Here is a 19308-nt window from a genome sequence, read left to right on the forward strand (position 1 = left end):
TGATTCCGCTGGTGTTTGATGGGCCCTTCACCTAGGTAATCACATAATAAACATAATGCCACCTGGCACTAGATCATATTTACAAGGGAATTGTTTACACATGACAGGGCCAACTGGACCACTGTCTGAACCATCACAAATCGAACTTAGTAAAAGTAAAACATATCATAAACGTACAACCAGTAAACACTGGTAATCACTGTACTTAGCATCAGCCTGTAACATAAACCACATTATGCACAGCATCACATTAGGCGCCAAACGCATTGTACGCCCATAATCTCAACAGTCTAATATTAGACCCTAACCTCCTAAGTATCAATAACATTAGGGGCATAAAACACAGGGTGGAACATAATCTCACTAGCACAAACCATAATATGCAAGACAAACTCATAATCATAAAAACCACATTTAGAGGTAACCATCATTCCATGAGATCACACGTGACACTCATATTGACCAAAGAATATTTCTTTGTTTATTATTTCATTTCATTGTGTTTGAACTTCGAATTGAAGACTTTGAGAATTTCAATAGTTTACACAAAAACATACATTGGACAAATTTTACATAACATGACCACACAAGTGTGTAAAAGTACACTATCAGGCCAACCCTCCTTTTAATTTTGAAAATATTTTTTCGTGAAAGATTGTTGAAATTGTTTGGGTACCCTGAATAGTACACTGTTTCGTCATTGCCCAGACCAAGGTTGTTAAACAACAGGGGGGCGTGGCTTAGCCGGCTGCAAGATGGCCGCACTTTAAGTTGGCTCTGCCGGCCAAGCTCATCATCCGCCACAATCCTGCAGACAACACCTTTGAAATTGCCTGGCTCCAACATTTCTGTACTCACCATATCCTGGGGCGCTGCATGATTCTATCTGCGGCCCCCCCTTGCAGCTCATGGGTTGAGATCCGCTCCTGGGCCTGCTCCTCGAGGTCGGGTCTTCCCGCTGACACCACAGGGCCTACCCGCCTCTTCACTGCTGTGACGCGCTGCGCTCGGAGTGCCATCCCGTGGTCGGTCCTTCTTTGCTGATGGGAGGTACCGGTGAGTGCTGCGACTGCCAGGGGCTTTTGGCGGTGGGGCGGGGGGCTCACGTGACGTACCGCCTGGGCCTTTCCTGACTCTCCATGCGGGCGCCGCTCGTCTGGGATCCAGAGCCTGCTGAGACTGAATCTTCCCCATCTAGGCCGGGCAACGTGGGCGGCGTGCCCTCCGCGACCCCTCGCTGCCGTCCGACTCCTGGTTCCGCAGCACCCGGCCCCCTACGAAGCCCTGCTGCGGTCTTCCTGACCGGCCTCCTGTGCAAGGCGAGTCCGGCCCCCTCTGTGGCCTGCCTCTCTTCCCGGACTCAGCATCAGCTCATCGTGGCCATCCAGCCGCCTGAGGTGCTACGAGCTCGCTTGTTTGCGCGACGCTCATCGCCTACAGCTGCACTGGACTCTGCTTTTGTCCTCTTCCTGACCTGGCACCGTCCTCCACCAGATACCAACGGGGGCCCCTGCATATTGTAGTTCCATCGCACTGATCGCCTCATCCCCTCTCGGAGCAACATCCGCCTGCTAGCGCCATCCGGCGCCTCCTACAACCCACCTGAGGCCAGTACCCTGCTGCTGGGGTAAGTGTAATTGCGACGGGGGCCGCCGCGGCTTGGTTGAGGGCGTGTGCACCACACCACGGGACCCCGCTTCACATTACGAGCACCACCTCTGCTGCATCGCACTTTAGCCCCGTGATTTCTGGCCCCGTGTGGGAGGCCACATGCCCTCCGTGCATCCCCGCTGTCCCGTCCTCCGCGGCTGCACCCCCCCCTCTGAGAGCCTCACATGGTCTGTCGCCATGGAGCTCGCCCCCCGCTAGGTGGTACGGGGGCCTGCTAGCGGTTCACTATTTCGGGCCTGGCCTACCAGCGAGAGGGTGCACACCTTTTCTGGCCTGCAACACTAACCTCATGTGGGGGGCCGCCTGTCCCCATAGGCACCCAGCGACATCGCCACCAGGACTGCGCCACTGGATCTCACGGAATGCACCTGGTGGGATGCACCCACAGCCCCACTACTCCTGGCGCCGCCTCAATCTTGTACACCTATTGGGCCCTTTAGGAATTCACATTGGCATCGCGCCACCCCTGCTGTTGCCTCCCACTGGGCCTCTTGAATTCTATGGGCATAAGCCACACCTCACTGCCTGGAGTAGCGCGACCTCCCCTGGACTTCATTGTGTGTGCGGGGTCCGTCTTTTCCTTCTCGCCGACCTGCCGTCCCGGTGTGCGCACTCTGTGGCAAGTCCTGCCACCACCCTGCTGCCTCTGCGGTCCCCAGTGACTGTTTGCTCCTGTTTGCCTACACTGGGAACACCTCTGGAAACCCTGCCATCCCCTTGTTGTTGGCTCAGCTGATGCTGGTCCGTGGCTCACCTGCTGTGGTCTCTGTCGTCCTCCTCTCTGGCTGTTAACCCCCCCTTGCTTTCTGGCCGCGCTTCCTATCTGCTTCTACCGGACAAGGGGAGAACTGACCCTAAGCAGCCCGAGATCGCCTTTGACCAGCGCCGCCCGACACATCAGGATGGTGCAAGCTCGGATGGCGGCAACCCCGCTGCCATCATGGAGGCATCCCCTGCACGTGAAGATGATTTGAAGGCAATTATGCTCAACGTCAAACCCACGGTCACAGGTATCGCGGCCCAGCTTGATCAACTGTCCGCCCGTCTGGACTGTCAAGGCCCGAGTTGACTCTCACGATGCGCGTCTTTTGCATGTCGAATCTAGGGTCTCTGACGCTGCCACTCAAGATCGTCAGAAATTATTTCAGATGGACAAAATAATCGACCTCATCCAGAATAAAAATGAAGACTTGGAGGCGCCACCCCAGGAGCAACCTCCGCATTACGGGAGTACCCGAATCCACCAATATCTCCCGCATGGAGGACTTTGAGGAACAGCTCGTCAGGGAACTCTTTAACGATATCCTCTCCCCTGTCTTCATTGTTGAGCGTACACACCGCTCCCTCGGCCCCCGTCCTGGCCCTGGTCTGCCGGCTCGTCCCATCATTGCCAAAATCCTGAATTTGAGAGACCGCAATGCCATCCTCCGGGCAGCCAGGGAGAAGGGCGAAATCCGCCACCAAGGCAACTCTCTTTCGTTCTATCCTGACTACACCATCGCTGTACAGGCGGCTCGCCGTGAATTCCTCCCGGCGAAGCGGATCCTCCAAAAGCATGAAGTTTCCTATTCATTGGCCTATCCCACAAAGCTGCTGGTCCGGCAGGGTTCCAAAACGCTTGTCTTCCCGGACCCCAAAGACGACCTTGCCTTTGCCAAGAAACTGGACAGGTCACATCGCTCTTCACCTGCTGACTCTCATGCCACTGCAGCTGACCGCCTCAGTGATAATGATTGACTGGCTGTGTATTACTTCTTGATTATTGTTTGCAATTTATGACTCCTAGGCTTGCTCTCTGTTGGGTCCCTTTGTTGCTCTAGCCTCCTGGGTCACGCCTTTCCTGGCCCATATATAGGGGCTTCCGTTCTTCTGCCATTTGATATGTTTTGATGGTTGTCTGACATGTTTAGGGCTTGGCCACCTTGCCTTATCGGCAAGGGTATATGCTGGGCGACGCCCTGCCCCCACGGGATAATTCCCTTGCTTGAACTTGTCTCTCTCTTTCCTAGTTGTGGGTCCCTGGGGTGGGAATGGGTGGTATCTCAGCCTGATTGGGGGGTTGGAGTGGGAGTGGGGGTGGTGGGTTCCCTGGGGTTGTTTCTTGGGTTGGGTGGGGTGGGAGGTTGGGCTAGGGGTATCTAGGGACTGTTGACTCTCATTGGGGCTTTGTTGTTTGTTCTAGCACTGATCTATGATATTTGCTCCTTCACGATTCACCTTTATCATTTTGCATTTCTGTTTTATGCACCTAATGTATTAATTGTCAAGCCATTTTTATGCATCTTCACTGTTTGTTCCTCAACCGAGTGCACTGTGCAGGTCTTACTTGTGCCCTCATGCGGGAGCCCTTTTTGCCTTAGGGTTATGACACCTTTCTGCGCCTCCATGCTTCTTGCACTAACAGTACTCTAGCACCATTTGCGGCAGCATCATTTGCATCGCCACGCACCATTTTCCCCCCTGACTTGTTTACCATCCTCCTCCTTGACACTGTCCTTTGGACCTGGAACGTCCAGTGGCTAAACAACCACCATAAGGCGCGGCTGGTCCACGCCCACCTTATTCGTCATAAGGTGGACATATGTTTCCTACAGGAAACCTACCTCATGCCCGCCACGTCCACTAGGCTCCTCTCCTGATACTGGGGCGAGATTCCCTCCTCTTACTATTCTAATTATTCCCGGTGGGTGTCCATCCTGTTACGTAAGGGGCTCCCCTGGCAGACCTCACAGGTGGTTGTTGACCCTGGGGGTCGCTTTGTGATTCTTCATGGCTCTCTTCATGCCCAGCCTCTGACACTTGCCGCCCTGTATGGTCCTAATTTTGATGACCCTGATTTTTTCGCACAAGTTTGGCACCACATTTCTGCTCTCAGCCCTTCTGCGCTCCTCTGGGGTGGGGACTTTAATATCACACTTTCCTCTTCCCTTGATCGGTCTGGCCCCGCACCCTACACCCGCGCCCCACCGCCCTCCTCAATTCCTTCTCACTGACAATTCCTTGTATGACACATGGCGTCACACTCGCCCCGACACTCGTGAGGGTACCTGTGTCACTGGCTCCCGCAACTGATGGTCCCGCTTGGACTTCTGGATTACTACCCCGGACGCTCTGGCTTGGCTCACCACCAAAGATCACATGGCGCGCACCCTCACTGATCATGCTCCTGTCCGCTTATGCTTGCGCCTCCCCCACTCTCCCTGTCGTGCTTTTCCTTGGCGGCTCCCCCCTAACGCTCTCCGCGATTCAGTATTCTGTGATAAAATCCAGACTGCAATCACAAACTACTTCGAACTTAACGCGGGTTTGGTAGATTCACCGTCCACGCTTTGGGAGAGTTTTAAAGTCGTAATCCATGGCGAGTGTATTTCTAAACAGTCCGGCGTTCTTCGATCCATTCGCGACATTCAACAAATTGGAAAGGGAGATTAAGGATCTCGACTCCTCTCATACTCAGGACCCTAACCCTGATAAGCTCGCTCAGATCCGGGGGAAATTGACAGACTTCGCCGATGAGGCCAAAAGAGAACTCTCCTTTCTCGGCAGAGTGGCTCAGGCGCGCCGGTTCGGCGAGGGCGATCGCCCCGGCAAAACCCTGGCCAACCTTCTTCGCCCGCCTCGGGCTGCATCTTATATTAACGCTCTCCGCGACAGCGGTCCTGATCGTACGAGTTGCCCTTCCTATTTTATCTTCTCCCCTGCTTGGGCTTCAGTCCGATTTTCATATGTAAAGTGCTGCTCCTTTGTACTCTTCCCACCGCCCGCCTTCGACTTAACGGCCAAATCACCGATCCCATCCCCATTGAGCGTGGCACACGGCAGGGCTGCCCGTTATCGCCATTGCTCTTCGCCATCGCAATGGAGCCTCTTGCAGCTAGACTGCGCCATCACACCCAGAGGGGCATCGACTTTGCGTCTCGCGCTTTGCTCGTTTCTATGTATGCGGATGATGTTGCCTTATACGTCCGTCACCCTCAGGAGAACCTCAGTCCCCTAGATCGTGAGGTCATACACTTTGGCGGATACTCTGGCATCAAGGTGAACTGGAACAAGTCTGTGCTGTTTCCTCTCACCGACGCTATGTTGCCCTTTGATCCAGAGTATCCTTTTGTCTGGGCAACTGAGTAGGGACATAGACAAACTCTGGAAAGCCAACTTCAGCCGTGCGGTGGACTGGTTGGAATCCAAAATTCCCCTCTGGAGTCGTTTGCCACTCTCTTTAGCTGGTCGCATAGACTTTGCCAAAATGGTGGTGCTCCCGAAGTTTTTATATTTATTCCTCAATATCCCCATCCCCCTCACTTTTTTCGTAAACTCCGCTCACTAGTGATCACTCTGATTTGGGCTGGTCGTCAACCTAGGATTGCATATAATGTCTTAACCCTTCCGATGTCGCGTGGTGGTCTCGGTGCCCCTGACCTCAAACTCTATGCCCTCAGCGCCCAGGCCAGCTTTCTCCACTTCCGGCTTCACCCCACTCCATTCCAGCCCCACGTCGCGGTCGAGACTGACCTGACCGCCCCGTGGCCGCCCACCACCACTCTGTTTGCTCCTAATAGGCCTCCGTGCACTGAGGTTGATACGGTCGAGATCCTGCGCTGGGCTTTGGAGGGGCTCTGCAAATTTTCAGGTTCGGACATGCTCTCTGCCGCTGCGATGCTCACCATCCAGCCTTTCCTCCTCTTCAATCTTCGGGGATGGCGAACACTCGTCTTGGGCTCTCCACCGTGTCTGATCTCTACCCTGAGAATACATTCTACACACTTGCTGCTGACTCAGGCCCTTTGGACACTTTGCTTTATTATCAGCTCCGGGCGGTCTGTAGGAAGCTTCATCCCTCTTTCCCCCAGCATCCTCCCTCGATGGCCACTCTAAATTTCCTCTACACATCCTCCTCCCCAAAGAAATTGGTCACCCAAATTTATGCTTCCACACTGGCGGCTTCCTCCATCTCCATTGACAGGTCGCGCGTGGCTTGGGAGGAGGACCTAGGCATCGAAATTTCCCAGGCCGACTGGCGGTATTGTTGCACTCAGATCAAACGCCTCTCCCCCAACTATCGTCTGTGCCTTATCCACTTTAAGTACCTACACAGGCTCTACCGGACCCCTATACAACTACACAAGATGGGACTCATTGCCAGTGACAGATGCCTGCGCTGCTCACCGCACGCGGCCGACTTTTCCCACCTCGCCTGGCTATGCCCCACGGTCTCCGCTTACTGACGCGAGGTATGCACTGTCATTTCTGAGATCACCTCCTCTCCGTTCCCACCTGACCCTCTGCTTTGCCTTTTAGGCTTCGTCAAATTCTGTCCAGATGCCTCCCGCAAACAGATTGCTATGCTATTGGTTCTTGCGCGGCGCAGGGTTGCCATGTGCTGGGGTCGCCGGCCCGCGCCCAAGGTGGCCCTTTGACTGGAAGATGCTTCCCGTTGCCAGACCCTCCTGACCGAATTCTGGGACCTTATGCCTGCCAGATCCCTTCCATTGGATATTTGGGAACTCCTTATCTCCTACCTCTTCCCAGCACCCTGCGACCTCTTCACCGCTTCCCGCCGGCATTCCGCCCGTGGCGGCCGCCGGTGAAGGCCAATGAGTCACCTCTTCTCTGCTCCCTTTCTTCCCAGACTCTGTGTCCCACCCCCCTCTTCACACATGGTGCCAAGCAAGTCGTTTTCTCTTCATTGGTTTTGGCGTCTCCCCGATTTATTTCACTGATATTGTTTTTTTTATTTGTTATATGTATGTGGTAATCTTTGCTCTTTTATGTTGTACGCAGTGCATATTATTTTGTTATGGTGCAACACTGTAATTTTGTCGTGTCTCATCACCAATAAAGGTTTTTGAAAGAAAAAAAAAGTTGTTAAACAACTTTTTTTTTTTTTTTTTTTAATTTGCAACCAATTTGGGCTTCTTTTTCTCTTTGATTCACTTTTCAATTATTTCTTTGTTACGTTCACGTTTTTGAAAATTGGAACTTCCGCTTGTTCACTTTTTAAATGTTGAATATGTTGTCTACGTCATGTTTTGTGTTGTCCAATAAGTGTGATGCATAATATATGTCATTCATAATATATGTAATACATGTAATGTATGTGTATAAAGAAGTGTGGCTTATGTAAAATGTGTCCAATGTATGTTTTTGAGTTCAAACTCAATGAAATGAAATAATAAACAAAGACATTTTCTTCAGTCACAATGAGTGTCACGTGTGATCTCATGGAATGATGTATGATTAAGTATCAGTATTGGCATGTGTGTTGTTGTGAGCTTTATAATATTGGCCTAGCCTTACTGATTAATTATATTGCATATATATATATGGCAGAAGCATAGCTAACCAATATGCATGTCAATTACATATGTCTGCAAAAAATAAATGACTGCTGGCACTTCATTATTATTATTCATTTATTGAAATGATTAAAGCATATGGTATTACTTTAAAATTGTAACTTACCTCTACAAAGGAAAATCAATGAATAAATGTAATTGGTGTGAGAAAAAAGGCACAAGGAAATGATACTTAAACAAAGCTTTTATCTTTGTAACATGCGTGGTTATTTCTACTGTACTCTTTAAAGTTCTGCTTGGTATCTAGTTGAGTATCACTTGACTGATTTTGACTATTTATCAGTCCTAATAACAACTTTCTTATCTTGTGTTTATTTTATCTCCATCTTTCCACCTGTTTTAGTCTTCCTGCCACTTGGCACATCTTCTGGAGCCTACACAGGAGACATGCAGGCGTCCTAAGGTATAATATACTGAAAACGTCCATTATAGAGTGTACAAGAGTGATGGTGCACACATTGTGAGAAATCCCAAAAAAGGGGAAATAATTTTTAGTAGTCTCAGCATGTTGAGTTATGAACTGACTCATTTCTACCTATGGTAGTAAAAGTTAGGGGACAATAAGATATAATTCCTATATTCCTGACAGTTTTGAGAGGTGTGAGCGAGTCAACCAATGCCAGAGGGTAATAAAAGGGTACCTTTAGTGAGATCCATTACCCACATGTTACGATTGCTGTTTACAAGGGATTCGGTTTAAGGTGGTTCGGGTTGTCTAGTTGGTACTTGCAAGGAGTCAATATCCTGTGGTGCTGCTGGCAGCTTGTGTATGTTCCTTCAATGTTGTTTACATTGTCAGCAAAGTTGCAGAATAGTAAATTTGAATGAGAAGATGAGTTTGAATGGAGAAGTAGGTGTTAAAGAGTAGATGTGCCATTGAAGAGCCCCGAGGAATGGCTGAAGGAATGTGCATCACAGCTGAATTATAACACTCTGGGGGATATTGTGTCCTCTCATGCTGAAATGAAGTACTACATTCTTAAACCTTTTCTTCGGATAACCATTAGACATTGTCTGTTGAAGATAGAGACAGTATGAAGGTGAAAGAGTATAAAATTATCCCCACCATTCCTATCCACGCTTATCTTCATAGCATGCCAGACAGCAATCAGGTAACTTGGCCCGGGCGCAAACCAATTTGGTAAACGTTTCTTTGTTTTCAAAGAATTGTGATAGTTGTAGGGAAACCACTCTTCAATTAGTTTTACTAAGGACCCTCATTTAGCAATTAGTTTGCAATTTGCTGGTACTGTTCTCTTTGCCTTCTGATTTTGGACCTTATGTATGAAGTATTGCGATGTCAGAGGGAAAACGCAACTGTCAAGCAAACCATTGAGTACAGGCCTAACAATCTTCGCTGAAGTAGACAGAATCTTATCCTTGAAGAATCCTGGGGACAAGGGATGACAATGAAATGCTATGGGACCCAACACAACTTTGTAAACGGAGAGTGTAGGATTGAGGACTCTGGGAAAACACGCTTGTATCGTAGATCGCTTCAGAGCGGACTGCTGGTGCCATGCACCAAAGTAATTCACCCACTTCTCTCGAACTTTGTCCAGAGAGTGAAGAACTAGCAGTGATGCAGAGATCACCAGGGATTGGTCCCTGTTCTTCTGTTTTTGTTCAGCACATTAGGGATTCAAGAAATCAGTCTTTTATCTCCAATCTATCCCTTTACCCTTTGCAGTCGTAATGCCTTTTTGTAAATCCATTTGGGGTCAGTCACTGAATATCAGTGGGGGTACCTCTGGGTCTTCTCTCTACTTCTGGGGTACTCCACTTGTCTCCTCACTAGCAGCCATACAGCTTCCTCTTAGCCATACAATCAACACTGCTCTGCCTGACAGCAAAATGGTTGTTCACAGCAACAGACATTCTTCACTGTCGGCTTTCGTTTTGAGTCTCACAGTGCGGCTGCTGCACTCCGGCACAAGTTAATGCTCCTTGAGTCCTCCACTTGCGATCCTCCGGCACCGGGGTTAGTTAATGGACCATCCGTTGGTGCATGACTGTTTAGCCACAGGATCCACCACTGCCTTCACCACCGGTTCACGCCCACCCCTGCTCGCTGTCTGGGTCATCTCTGCATCTCTCCCTCTATTGTGCACCAATGGCATGAAACATCTGCCAAGTCCTTGCGATTCATTCGCTCTCATTAGTCTGGCTACTCAGCAGTTTCAGGCAGCATTAGCGAGCGTCAGGCTGACATAATCACCTGGGCTACGCATGGAGGCTAGGGAGCTGCAGACATCTTAGGGGGTACTGGGTGTTTATGTCAAAATACTGTCAACAAAAATACCTTCTGACTGAAATATAATGTCCTAAACATTTCGGACAAAAATATCATGCTATTGGCTATCGACTGTCTATTATTAACTCCAATGGGGTCATATTTTTGTAAACACTATTTACGACATGATTTTTCTCTCAGATGATATGCTGGTTGCAGTTATAGGGAAACAAGAGCACAGGATCACGATTACACTGTGTTAGCAGAAGTAGAGTTTGCTTCATTTATGTTTTGAGAACAAAATGGCATAGTAATAAAATAAGCTCAATCAACCCATTACTCTAACTGCAGTTTGGTTGAGGTGTAATATCAATTAAAAATCAAACACTGGAAGAAGGAAACCTTATTTCAAACAGGTGCTAGTAAATACACATCTGGTATAGAAACCTACATTTCACAGGCAGACCTGCACCAGTTTACTGATGATCAGTTTAGTTTGGTCATCATCACCAAACATGTAAATCCTTCAATCTCCTACCCTGACCCATAATAGTGCTGTATCGTCAGGCAAACGTTATTCCAAAACCTACAAAACAGCAGGACTATGTAAAGGCTTGACAACAGAGCACCAAGTGAATGAGGTACATAAACATATACAAGGGTCCGCACTCTCACCGTCCTTATTCTACTTGTTCATGGAACCGCTCACTGAAATCCTGCAAACATCCAATGTTCAATTTCATATGTATGCGGACGACACACAACTATACCTCAAGATCAACTCCATAGAGGACATTAATTTGCTCAACTCCACACTCATGATCACCCAGTCTTGGTTATCAGAAAATCATCTCAAACGCAACGCATTAAAAACAGAATTCCTCCTCATGGCACCACCGGCCAAGATCCCTTTAATGCACGACTTGATCAAACAGCTCTCCGCGTTCAACGTACAACCAACTATCGTGGACTCAGCAAAATCCTTGGGGATCACTCTTGACAACAACCTCATGATGCAAAAACACATCAGTAACACCACAAAGAGAGCTAATTTCCAGATAAGTACCCTAAGGAAGCTGAAACCCTTCCTGCCACTCGAGGACCTCAAGTTGGCAGTACAAGCGCTAGTTATCCCTTGTGTGGATTACGGAAGTGTCTCCCTGTGTGGCCTACCAAAAGCTGCAACAGCGACCTTAAGAGCGTCCATCAACGCCGCGGCAAGACTCATCACTGGCTGGAAAAGAACTGCACACATTATCCCGGACTTAAAATCCTTGAACTGGCTTCCATTTGAAGCTAGAATCCACCTAAAAGTGGCTTGCATGACTCATAAAGCCTTACACCACAACTCTCCCAGCTACCTCGCGCAGAAACTGACAATCTCTGGTGGTCTACGGACTTCAAGGAGTGCCGATAACCTTTTACTGAAACCTCAAAGGTTCAACTAAAAGAAAACATATAATCGATCCTTCTCAGGGATGGCGCCCAAAATTTGGAACACTCTTCCCCCCCGAAACCAGACGGAATCCCTCTTCCGCCGCTTTCAAAAAAGAAGTCAAAGCGTTTCTCATGGCAAAATTTACATGAGCACTTTCTCCTCAGAACTGAGTTCTCTAGTTCCGGTCATATTTGACAGCCCCATGCTGTAATCCTCCTACTATATTTGATATCATTATGGTTTTATATGATTGTTTACTTGCATATTTTTGTTTTGTTCTTCTTGCAGCCAGTTGTTATGTAAAGCGCTCTGATATCCGCAAGGATCTTGTTCGCGCTCTATAAAACTCTCTAAATAAAATAAAAATAAATAAACTTGTTTAAATTGACATGCGTATACATAAACTGTTTCGAAACAGTGGAATAATACCCTTGTTAGCCACTATGTTGCAAATAAGATTGTCTTTTCCAACCAAACCACTTAGTTGGTGCATCGCGAAGAAAAGGTTTCTTACTTCGGTAAGAATATTTCTGGTGAATGCATAATGATTCGTACAAAAGGGGGTGGTGATGGATGGAGCATCAGAACCAATCAAACACTCACACCCAGTCAACAGATCTGGGTTTGATCCATCACCGTTCTTTAGCCCACTCTGCCACCCCAGTTCAGACATGGCCATATGCAAATCAGTCTGACCCTGTGCCTCATGGGAACAGTCCAGCCCAAACTGCCAAGCCATGCCTTCCCTGGACCGGAAACAAGCTTCCAAGGACCGGTTTCTGGCATTTCAGCCGTCTTCAGCCAGGCTTGCTTGAATCCAGTGTCAAAGTGGGCAAGGGACTCACGTCTGAGCATACCCTGCCAACTTATGGCGAACAAAGCGGTACAAAAGGGGGTGGTGATGGACGGGCTGGACTGTTCCCATGAGGCAGAGGGTCAAGACTGACTTGCATATGGCTGGGTTCAAACTGGAATGGCATGGTGAGCAAAAAAAGCGATGGATTTAGGCCCAGATCTCTGTACTGGGGTGAATGTATGACATTGTTCTGCATTCTGTCCATCAATTGTTGTTTTTGCATTTGTCACCCCGAGTGGGACGGGTATGCTCAGACGTGAGTCCCGTGCTCTCCATGCCACTGGAATCAAGCTATCCTGGCTGAAGAGGGGTGAAACCCCGAAACCGGTCCTAGGATGCTTGTTTCCAGTCCAGGGAGGACCTGGCTTGGCAGTTCGGGCTGGACTGTTCCCATGAGGCAGAGGGTCAAGACTGACTTGCATATGGCTGGGTTCAAACTGGAATGGCATGGTGAGCAAAAAAACGATGGATTTAGGCCCAGATCTCTGTACTGGGGTGAATGTATGACATTGTTCTGCATTCTGTCCATCAATTGTTGGTTTTGCATTTGTCACTCCGAGTGGGACGGGTATGCTCAGACGTGAGTCCCGTGCTCTCCATGCCACTAGAATCAAGCTATCCTGGCTGAAGTGGGGTGAAACCCCGAAACTGGTCCTAGGATGCTTGTTTCCAGTCCAGGGAGGACCTGGCTTGGCAGTTCGGGCTGGACTGTTCCCATGAGGCACAGGGTCAAGACTGATTTGCATATGGCTGGGTTCAAACTGGAATGGCATGGTGAGCAAAAAAACGATGGATGTAGGCCCAGATCTCTGTACTGGGGTGAATGTATGACATTGTTCTGCATTCTGTCCATCAATTGTTGTTTTTGCATTTGTCACCCCGAGTGGGACGGGTATGCTCAGACGTGAGTCCCGTGATCTCCATGCCACTGGAATCAAGCTATCCTGGCTGAAGAGGGGTGAAACCCCGAAACCGGTCCTAGGATGCTTGTTTCCAGTCCAGGGAGGACCTGGCTTGGCAGTTCGGGCTGGACTGTTCCCATGAGGCACAGGGTCAAGACTGATTTGCATATGGCTGGGTTCAAACTGGAATGGCATGGTGAGCAAAAAAACGATGGATTTAGGCCCAGATCTCTGTATTGGGGTGAATGTATGACATTGTTCTGCATTCTGTCCATCAATTGTTGTTTTTGCATTTGTCACCCCGAGTGGGACGGGTATGCTCAGACGTGAGTCCCGTGCTCTCCATGCCACTGGAATCAAGCTATCCTGGCTGAAGAGGGGTGAAACCCCGAAACCGGTCCTAGGATGCTTGTTTCCAGTCCAGGGAGGACCTGGCTTGGCAGTTCGGGCTGGAATGTTCCCATGAGGCACAGGGTCAAGACTGATTTGCATATGGCTGGGTTCAAACTGGAATGGCATGGTGAGCAAAAAAACAATGGATTTAGGCCCAGATCTCTGTACTGGGGTGAATGTATGACATTGTTCTGCATTCTGTCCATCAATTGTTGTTTTTGCATTTGTCACCCCGAGTGGGACGGGTATGCTCAGACGTGAGTCCCGTGCTCTCCATGCCACTGGAATCAAGCTATCCTGGCTGAAGAGGGGTGAAACCCCGAAACCGGTCCTAGGATGCTTGTTTCCAGTCCAGGGAGGACCTGGCTTGGCAGTTCCGGCTGGACTGTTCCCATGAGGCACAGGGTCAAGACTGATTTGCATATGGCTGGGTTCAAACTGGAATGGCATGGTGAGCAAAAAAACGATGGATTTAGGCCCAGATCTCTGTACTGGGGTGAATGTATGACATTGTTCTGCATTCTGTCCATCAATTGTTGTTTTTGCATTTGTCACCCCGAGTGGGACGGGTATGCTCAGACGTGAGTCCCGTGCTCTCCATGCCACTGGAATCAAGCTATCCTGGCTGAAGAGGGGTGAAACCCCGAAACCGGTCCTAGGATGCTTGTTTCCAGTCCAGGGAGGACCTGGCTTGGCAGTTTGGGCTGGAATGTTCCCATGAGGCACAGGGTCAAGACTGATTTGCATATGGCTGGGTTCAAACTGGAATGGCATGGTGAGCAAAAAAACGATGGATTTAGGCCCAGATCTCTGTACTGGGGTGAATGTATGACATTGTTCTGCATTCTGTCCATCAATTGTTGTTTTTGCATAATGATTCGTGGCACATATTCCTCACCTTCTGAACTACCCTTCGAGGCTTCAAACTGATCTGGAAAAGCTTTTTCTTAGCAATAGCTCTACAGCGCCACCATGTGGCACCTTGCAGCTGTATCTATAACTTCGCCTCTTGGCATGATGGTACAGGAGTATATCTGGGACCAGCTGGGATGCTGATGGCAGTTGCTGATTGTTTTTCTATGTCCTCATCGAGGCGCAGAGGAATAGAGGACGCAAGAACAGAGACAAAAACAACCCATAACATGTTTGCATACCTTTGGATCTCATTAGTTACAGCATTAACTCATGTGGTGAGGAACATATGGGAATCTCCACCAGAAATATTGTCACTGTAGGTGAGCATTTTTTCCTCTCATGACTATATGTCCCAGCAGAAAGCTTTCATGATGTCTCACTGATGAAATTCTACAGGACATGGAAAGCAACTAGGTGAAACGTCTCCTCTGAATTTTTCAGAGTTTGAGCTCAATCGAAGTTGCTGCAAGAAGATGATGTTGTTGGATCAAATAACATTTGCATGTGGTGGGACCGGAAAATGGCTCCAGGTCTTGTGATTCCTGTGCATCCATGCACCCAAAGGTCATCAGGAAGCAGGAGGCCAATTTGTTTCTGGCCAAGGTAGTAGATAAGTGCAATAGCTATTTACCTCACATCCGAGCAAGTCTTCCGTTAGGGAACGATCTCTTAAAATACTGTCCCATAAATAAACGCAAAGCGTGCCATTTCTTCCTTGAGAAAATGGTCATGCTCCTGGGAACGTTCGGAGTCCTGGCAATGTTCCTTGATACCAGACTCTTCCTTGTCTTCCCAGATAGGGTCCTAACATTGAAAACGTTTCGAATGAACTTTCCAGGTCCCTCAACTAACCCCCGGCAGGTTGAGGCTTTCTGGCTGGCTATGCTGGATCTGTTGATTGGCTCCTGTAGCTTCGAAGCATGTTCTTATTGCCATAGCAACTTAGGCGCCCCCAACGCTGTGCCGTGGTAGCCCCAGTCATAAGAAGAAGCTAAAGTCTGTCAAGGTGCCATCTCCCATTCGCCCATATATAGTTGCCACCCATGGAGGGAGATTGGCTTTACCATCAAAATTGTCAAGTGATAGAAAAGCAAATAATTGTGTGAGCTGTGCACTGTGGACTTTTGGTATTTCTTACTACGTTTAATGAATGCACTCTTTCTCTTTTAACTATGATTCCCTTTTCCACTAACCAGTTTACAAACTATGTTCACTAGAGAGTCTCAAGTCTAAGATGGGGCAGCTTCTCCTTGATACAATCCTTCATTCAAATTCTAATATTAAAAAGTCATGCATCTACACTTAGCGCGATGTAAGTAAGCATTAGTACATTTTTTATTTTTCTGAAAATACATTCAATCATACCTGCTTTGTTATAGGTTAAAAATGTACTTAGAGTTCAGTGTAAGGCTTCTGGGCAGAGATCAATTTCTAGGTAAGCACCTATATTACAGAACTATCTTAAAATCTTCCATGTCTTAAATTCCCTCTACTGACACAAATGTGTAGTCAATTAGAGTTTGCAAGGAAGATTATGATGAGCTCCTAATATAAGTTTGTTCTGTGTTTTCATGCCTTTAGGGTGACCAAAACCGTCCAGGTCATTAAGGACACTATTTCTACTCTAGCACGTCTGTGTAATAGCAAAATGACTGCACTGTTGAAAAGCTTTGTTTTGCTTCCTTTGAAGTAATTAGACTAACACACCTGAAATCAATGATTTGTAAGTGAAATTGTCAGGACTGGAGACAGTGCCTATATTGTCCTGGAGTGAGGCGGCCACCACCCTACATTCCTTCTATTTTCAATAGCCTGAGACCAGTTTACCTGCAGTTTGGATGCACGGATACTGCGGTGGGGGTTTCGTCCATTTACCGCTTGGCCCTTTCATGTGAGAGCGATCAGAAGCAAAGGTTTTCAGATACACATCAGCGGGAACCACTCTCATCTTTCTACACAGAAGATAAAATGAAAATTTGTCATTAACAATCAGGTTTGAAATCTATGTAGGACATTACTCCAGCAACAGCAAGGGTGAGTCCAGTGCCTAAATAACATGGGAGGCTTATAAACATCAGGCATTTAAAGCATGTACTACCAGAGGGAAGAGATTTCATTTTTTATATTTTAAAAGTAAAACGTGCATTGATAATTATGTTGTCTTATACTTGTTTAGTTATTGCAAGAGCTGGTGTCCCCAATGAGATGTTGCTTACTTTTCATCTGTGTGGGAGTGTCTTTCTATCTATCTATCCATTCACCCATCCATCACTCAATCCATCTATCTATCCATCTATAGACTGTACACCTACATAAAACTGGAGCTATATATTTATGATTACAAATTGAAAACATAAAAGCTACAGAAGTTTCCAATTTATAGTCAGTTCCACAATTTCACAATTTATACAGGCATTAAAATAATAAAATCGCAAAATCAAATACAATAAAAATCCTTGCTCAGGTCTGTGGACCATGGTTTGGGTCCGGAAAACCAACATGGATGACAAGAAAAAACGTCCCTCATCCAATCAGAATTGTTTACTTTTTTCCTCAATTAAGTCTGTGGATAGTCTCCAAACATAGGTTGACGGGTCACGTGTCGACTAATGGTCCAGCTATCTCGAAGCCTTTAAACATTTCAAACCCACCATTAAACATGAAAGGCACCGCCAATACTACTCGCCTTCTGATGAAACAAGAGTGCAATTAATCTGTGGTGCTGGTGTCTGACAGCAGGTGGCAGCTTCAAAATACTAAATAAAAGTACTGACAGATATGAATGTGTGTATCTGTGTGCGTGTGTATAGTTAGAATACCATCATACAGTGAGAGAAAAGCCAGACATATTAGACTATAGTACAATATATGCTGTAGGTTTCAGGTAAGAGAATTTCCAAACTATTTATTATGCCTTACTTGTCTACAATTTCTATGTATCTGTGTCTCTTTATAAGGATATGTAAAGTTGGCACAGTGTGAGATCTGGAGATTCACTCTCCCATTTAGACTTGGGTGGTAGTAGTAGCTCCTCTGATTTCTGAAGGCAGTGCTAAATGTAGAGAACAATCTTCTGGTGCGATTTCCCCCAGCACTAGAAGAGAACAGAACAGTAAATACTACCAAAAAGAGAGTTTTCTATTACCGTGCAGCTGTAACTCAGGCTATATAAAGAGTGCTGGTGCACAAATCATGAAACACACTAAAAACGAGTCAAGTGGGCCATATCAGCCTATATTTATCAATATTATATATATTATACGGCACAACTCACAGGAAGACTTGGCACAGGGTTTGCCCAAGGCTGCAGTTTGTTGCAGATTGTCAAACCTGGCATCTTTGGCGTGGGTTCCCCAGACTTTTTACCTTCTGACCTCCTGTTTTCTTGACTTCAATGCTGCTGGCGTTATGTTCTGGGCTGCCAATCAGTGCTAAAGTGAAAATGCTCTGTACTCCAAACATTGGTTTATCCACAATTGGCATATCTGATTTACTTGTAAGTCCCTAGTAAAGTGCACTACATGTGCCAAGGGCCTGTAAATTAAATGCTACTTGCAGCACTGATTGTGCAACCCACTGCAGTAGCCCTTTAAACATGGCTCGGGCCTGAAACTAAAGAGCCTGCGTGTGTAGTTTTAAACTGCCATTTTGACCTTGCAAGTTAACCTACTTGCCAGGCCCAAACCATCGTTTTGTTACATATAAGTCACCCCTAAGGTAGACCCTAGGTAGCCGTAAGGGCAGGATGCACTGTATTTAAAAGGTAGGACACGTACTTTCAAGTTTTACATGTCCTGGTAGTGAAATACTCTTAAATGTGTTCATCACTACTGCAAGAGTAATTTCCAATTGGGAAAAGATAAGCATTTTGACTTTGGTGTCTTTGGACTCACAATTTAAAATCCCAACTTATAGCAAAGTTGGATTTTAAATTGCTAGTCAAAAAATGCCACTTTTTAGAAAGTTGGCATTTTCTTACTTTAACCATTCTGTGTCTCTGACATCTGGGCTGGGTGACAGCTACACTTTTTGCATTCCCTCTAGACAGCCACAAACATAGGATACTTCAGGGCATCTGCATTCATCTGTATACGGATGGGTCTTCCTGGGCCAGAGGGAAGGGAGGAGCAGACACCTACACGTCATTAGGTAGTGTCCTGTCATCATACAAAGCACTGATCAACCCCCACAGTTAGTGTGGCAGACAGACTGGGCTGAAAGGGGACCTGTGAACTTCAAAGACTTTCCTTTGAAGTCACCTCCATTTTAAAGGCACTTTTGAGTATAGGTACTGGACCTCTGATGCCATGTACTCAACTTCACTTATGGGACCTGAGCAGACTCTGTCAGGATGAGGAGCTGCGGTGCAGGAGGACCTGTCACTTTGCTAACTGCACTCTTGTGTTGGCCTTCTGCATGCTGATTGCTGTGCTGTAGGAGGGCCTGGCACTTTGCTACTTGCTCAGCTGCGTTGGCATGCTGCCTGTTGCCTTGTTGCAGGGATTCTGCGTATGCACAGAACTATGCGCAGGAGAACAGGACCT

The 19308-nt window shown here is 47.4% G+C and overlaps 1 protein-coding gene across 1 annotated transcript in view; it reads right to left on the reverse strand.

Moving 5' to 3' along the window:
• NTAQ1 (N-terminal glutamine amidase 1) overlaps nt 1-19308 on the reverse strand; it is a 222675-nt gene that overhangs the window by 11273 nt on the left and 192094 nt on the right. The window contains exon 5 of the mRNA XM_085604995.1: nt 16592-16716. Within this exon, the coding sequence (XP_085461121.1) occupies nt 16592-16716 (125 nt within the window). The remainder of the gene's footprint in view (nt 1-16591; nt 16717-19308) is intronic.

The sequence above is a fragment of the Triturus cristatus genome, chromosome 5_1 (genome assembly GCF_964204655.1).
Source record: "Triturus cristatus chromosome 5_1, aTriCri1.1, whole genome shotgun sequence".
NCBI lineage: Eukaryota > Metazoa > Chordata > Amphibia > Caudata > Salamandridae > Triturus > Triturus cristatus.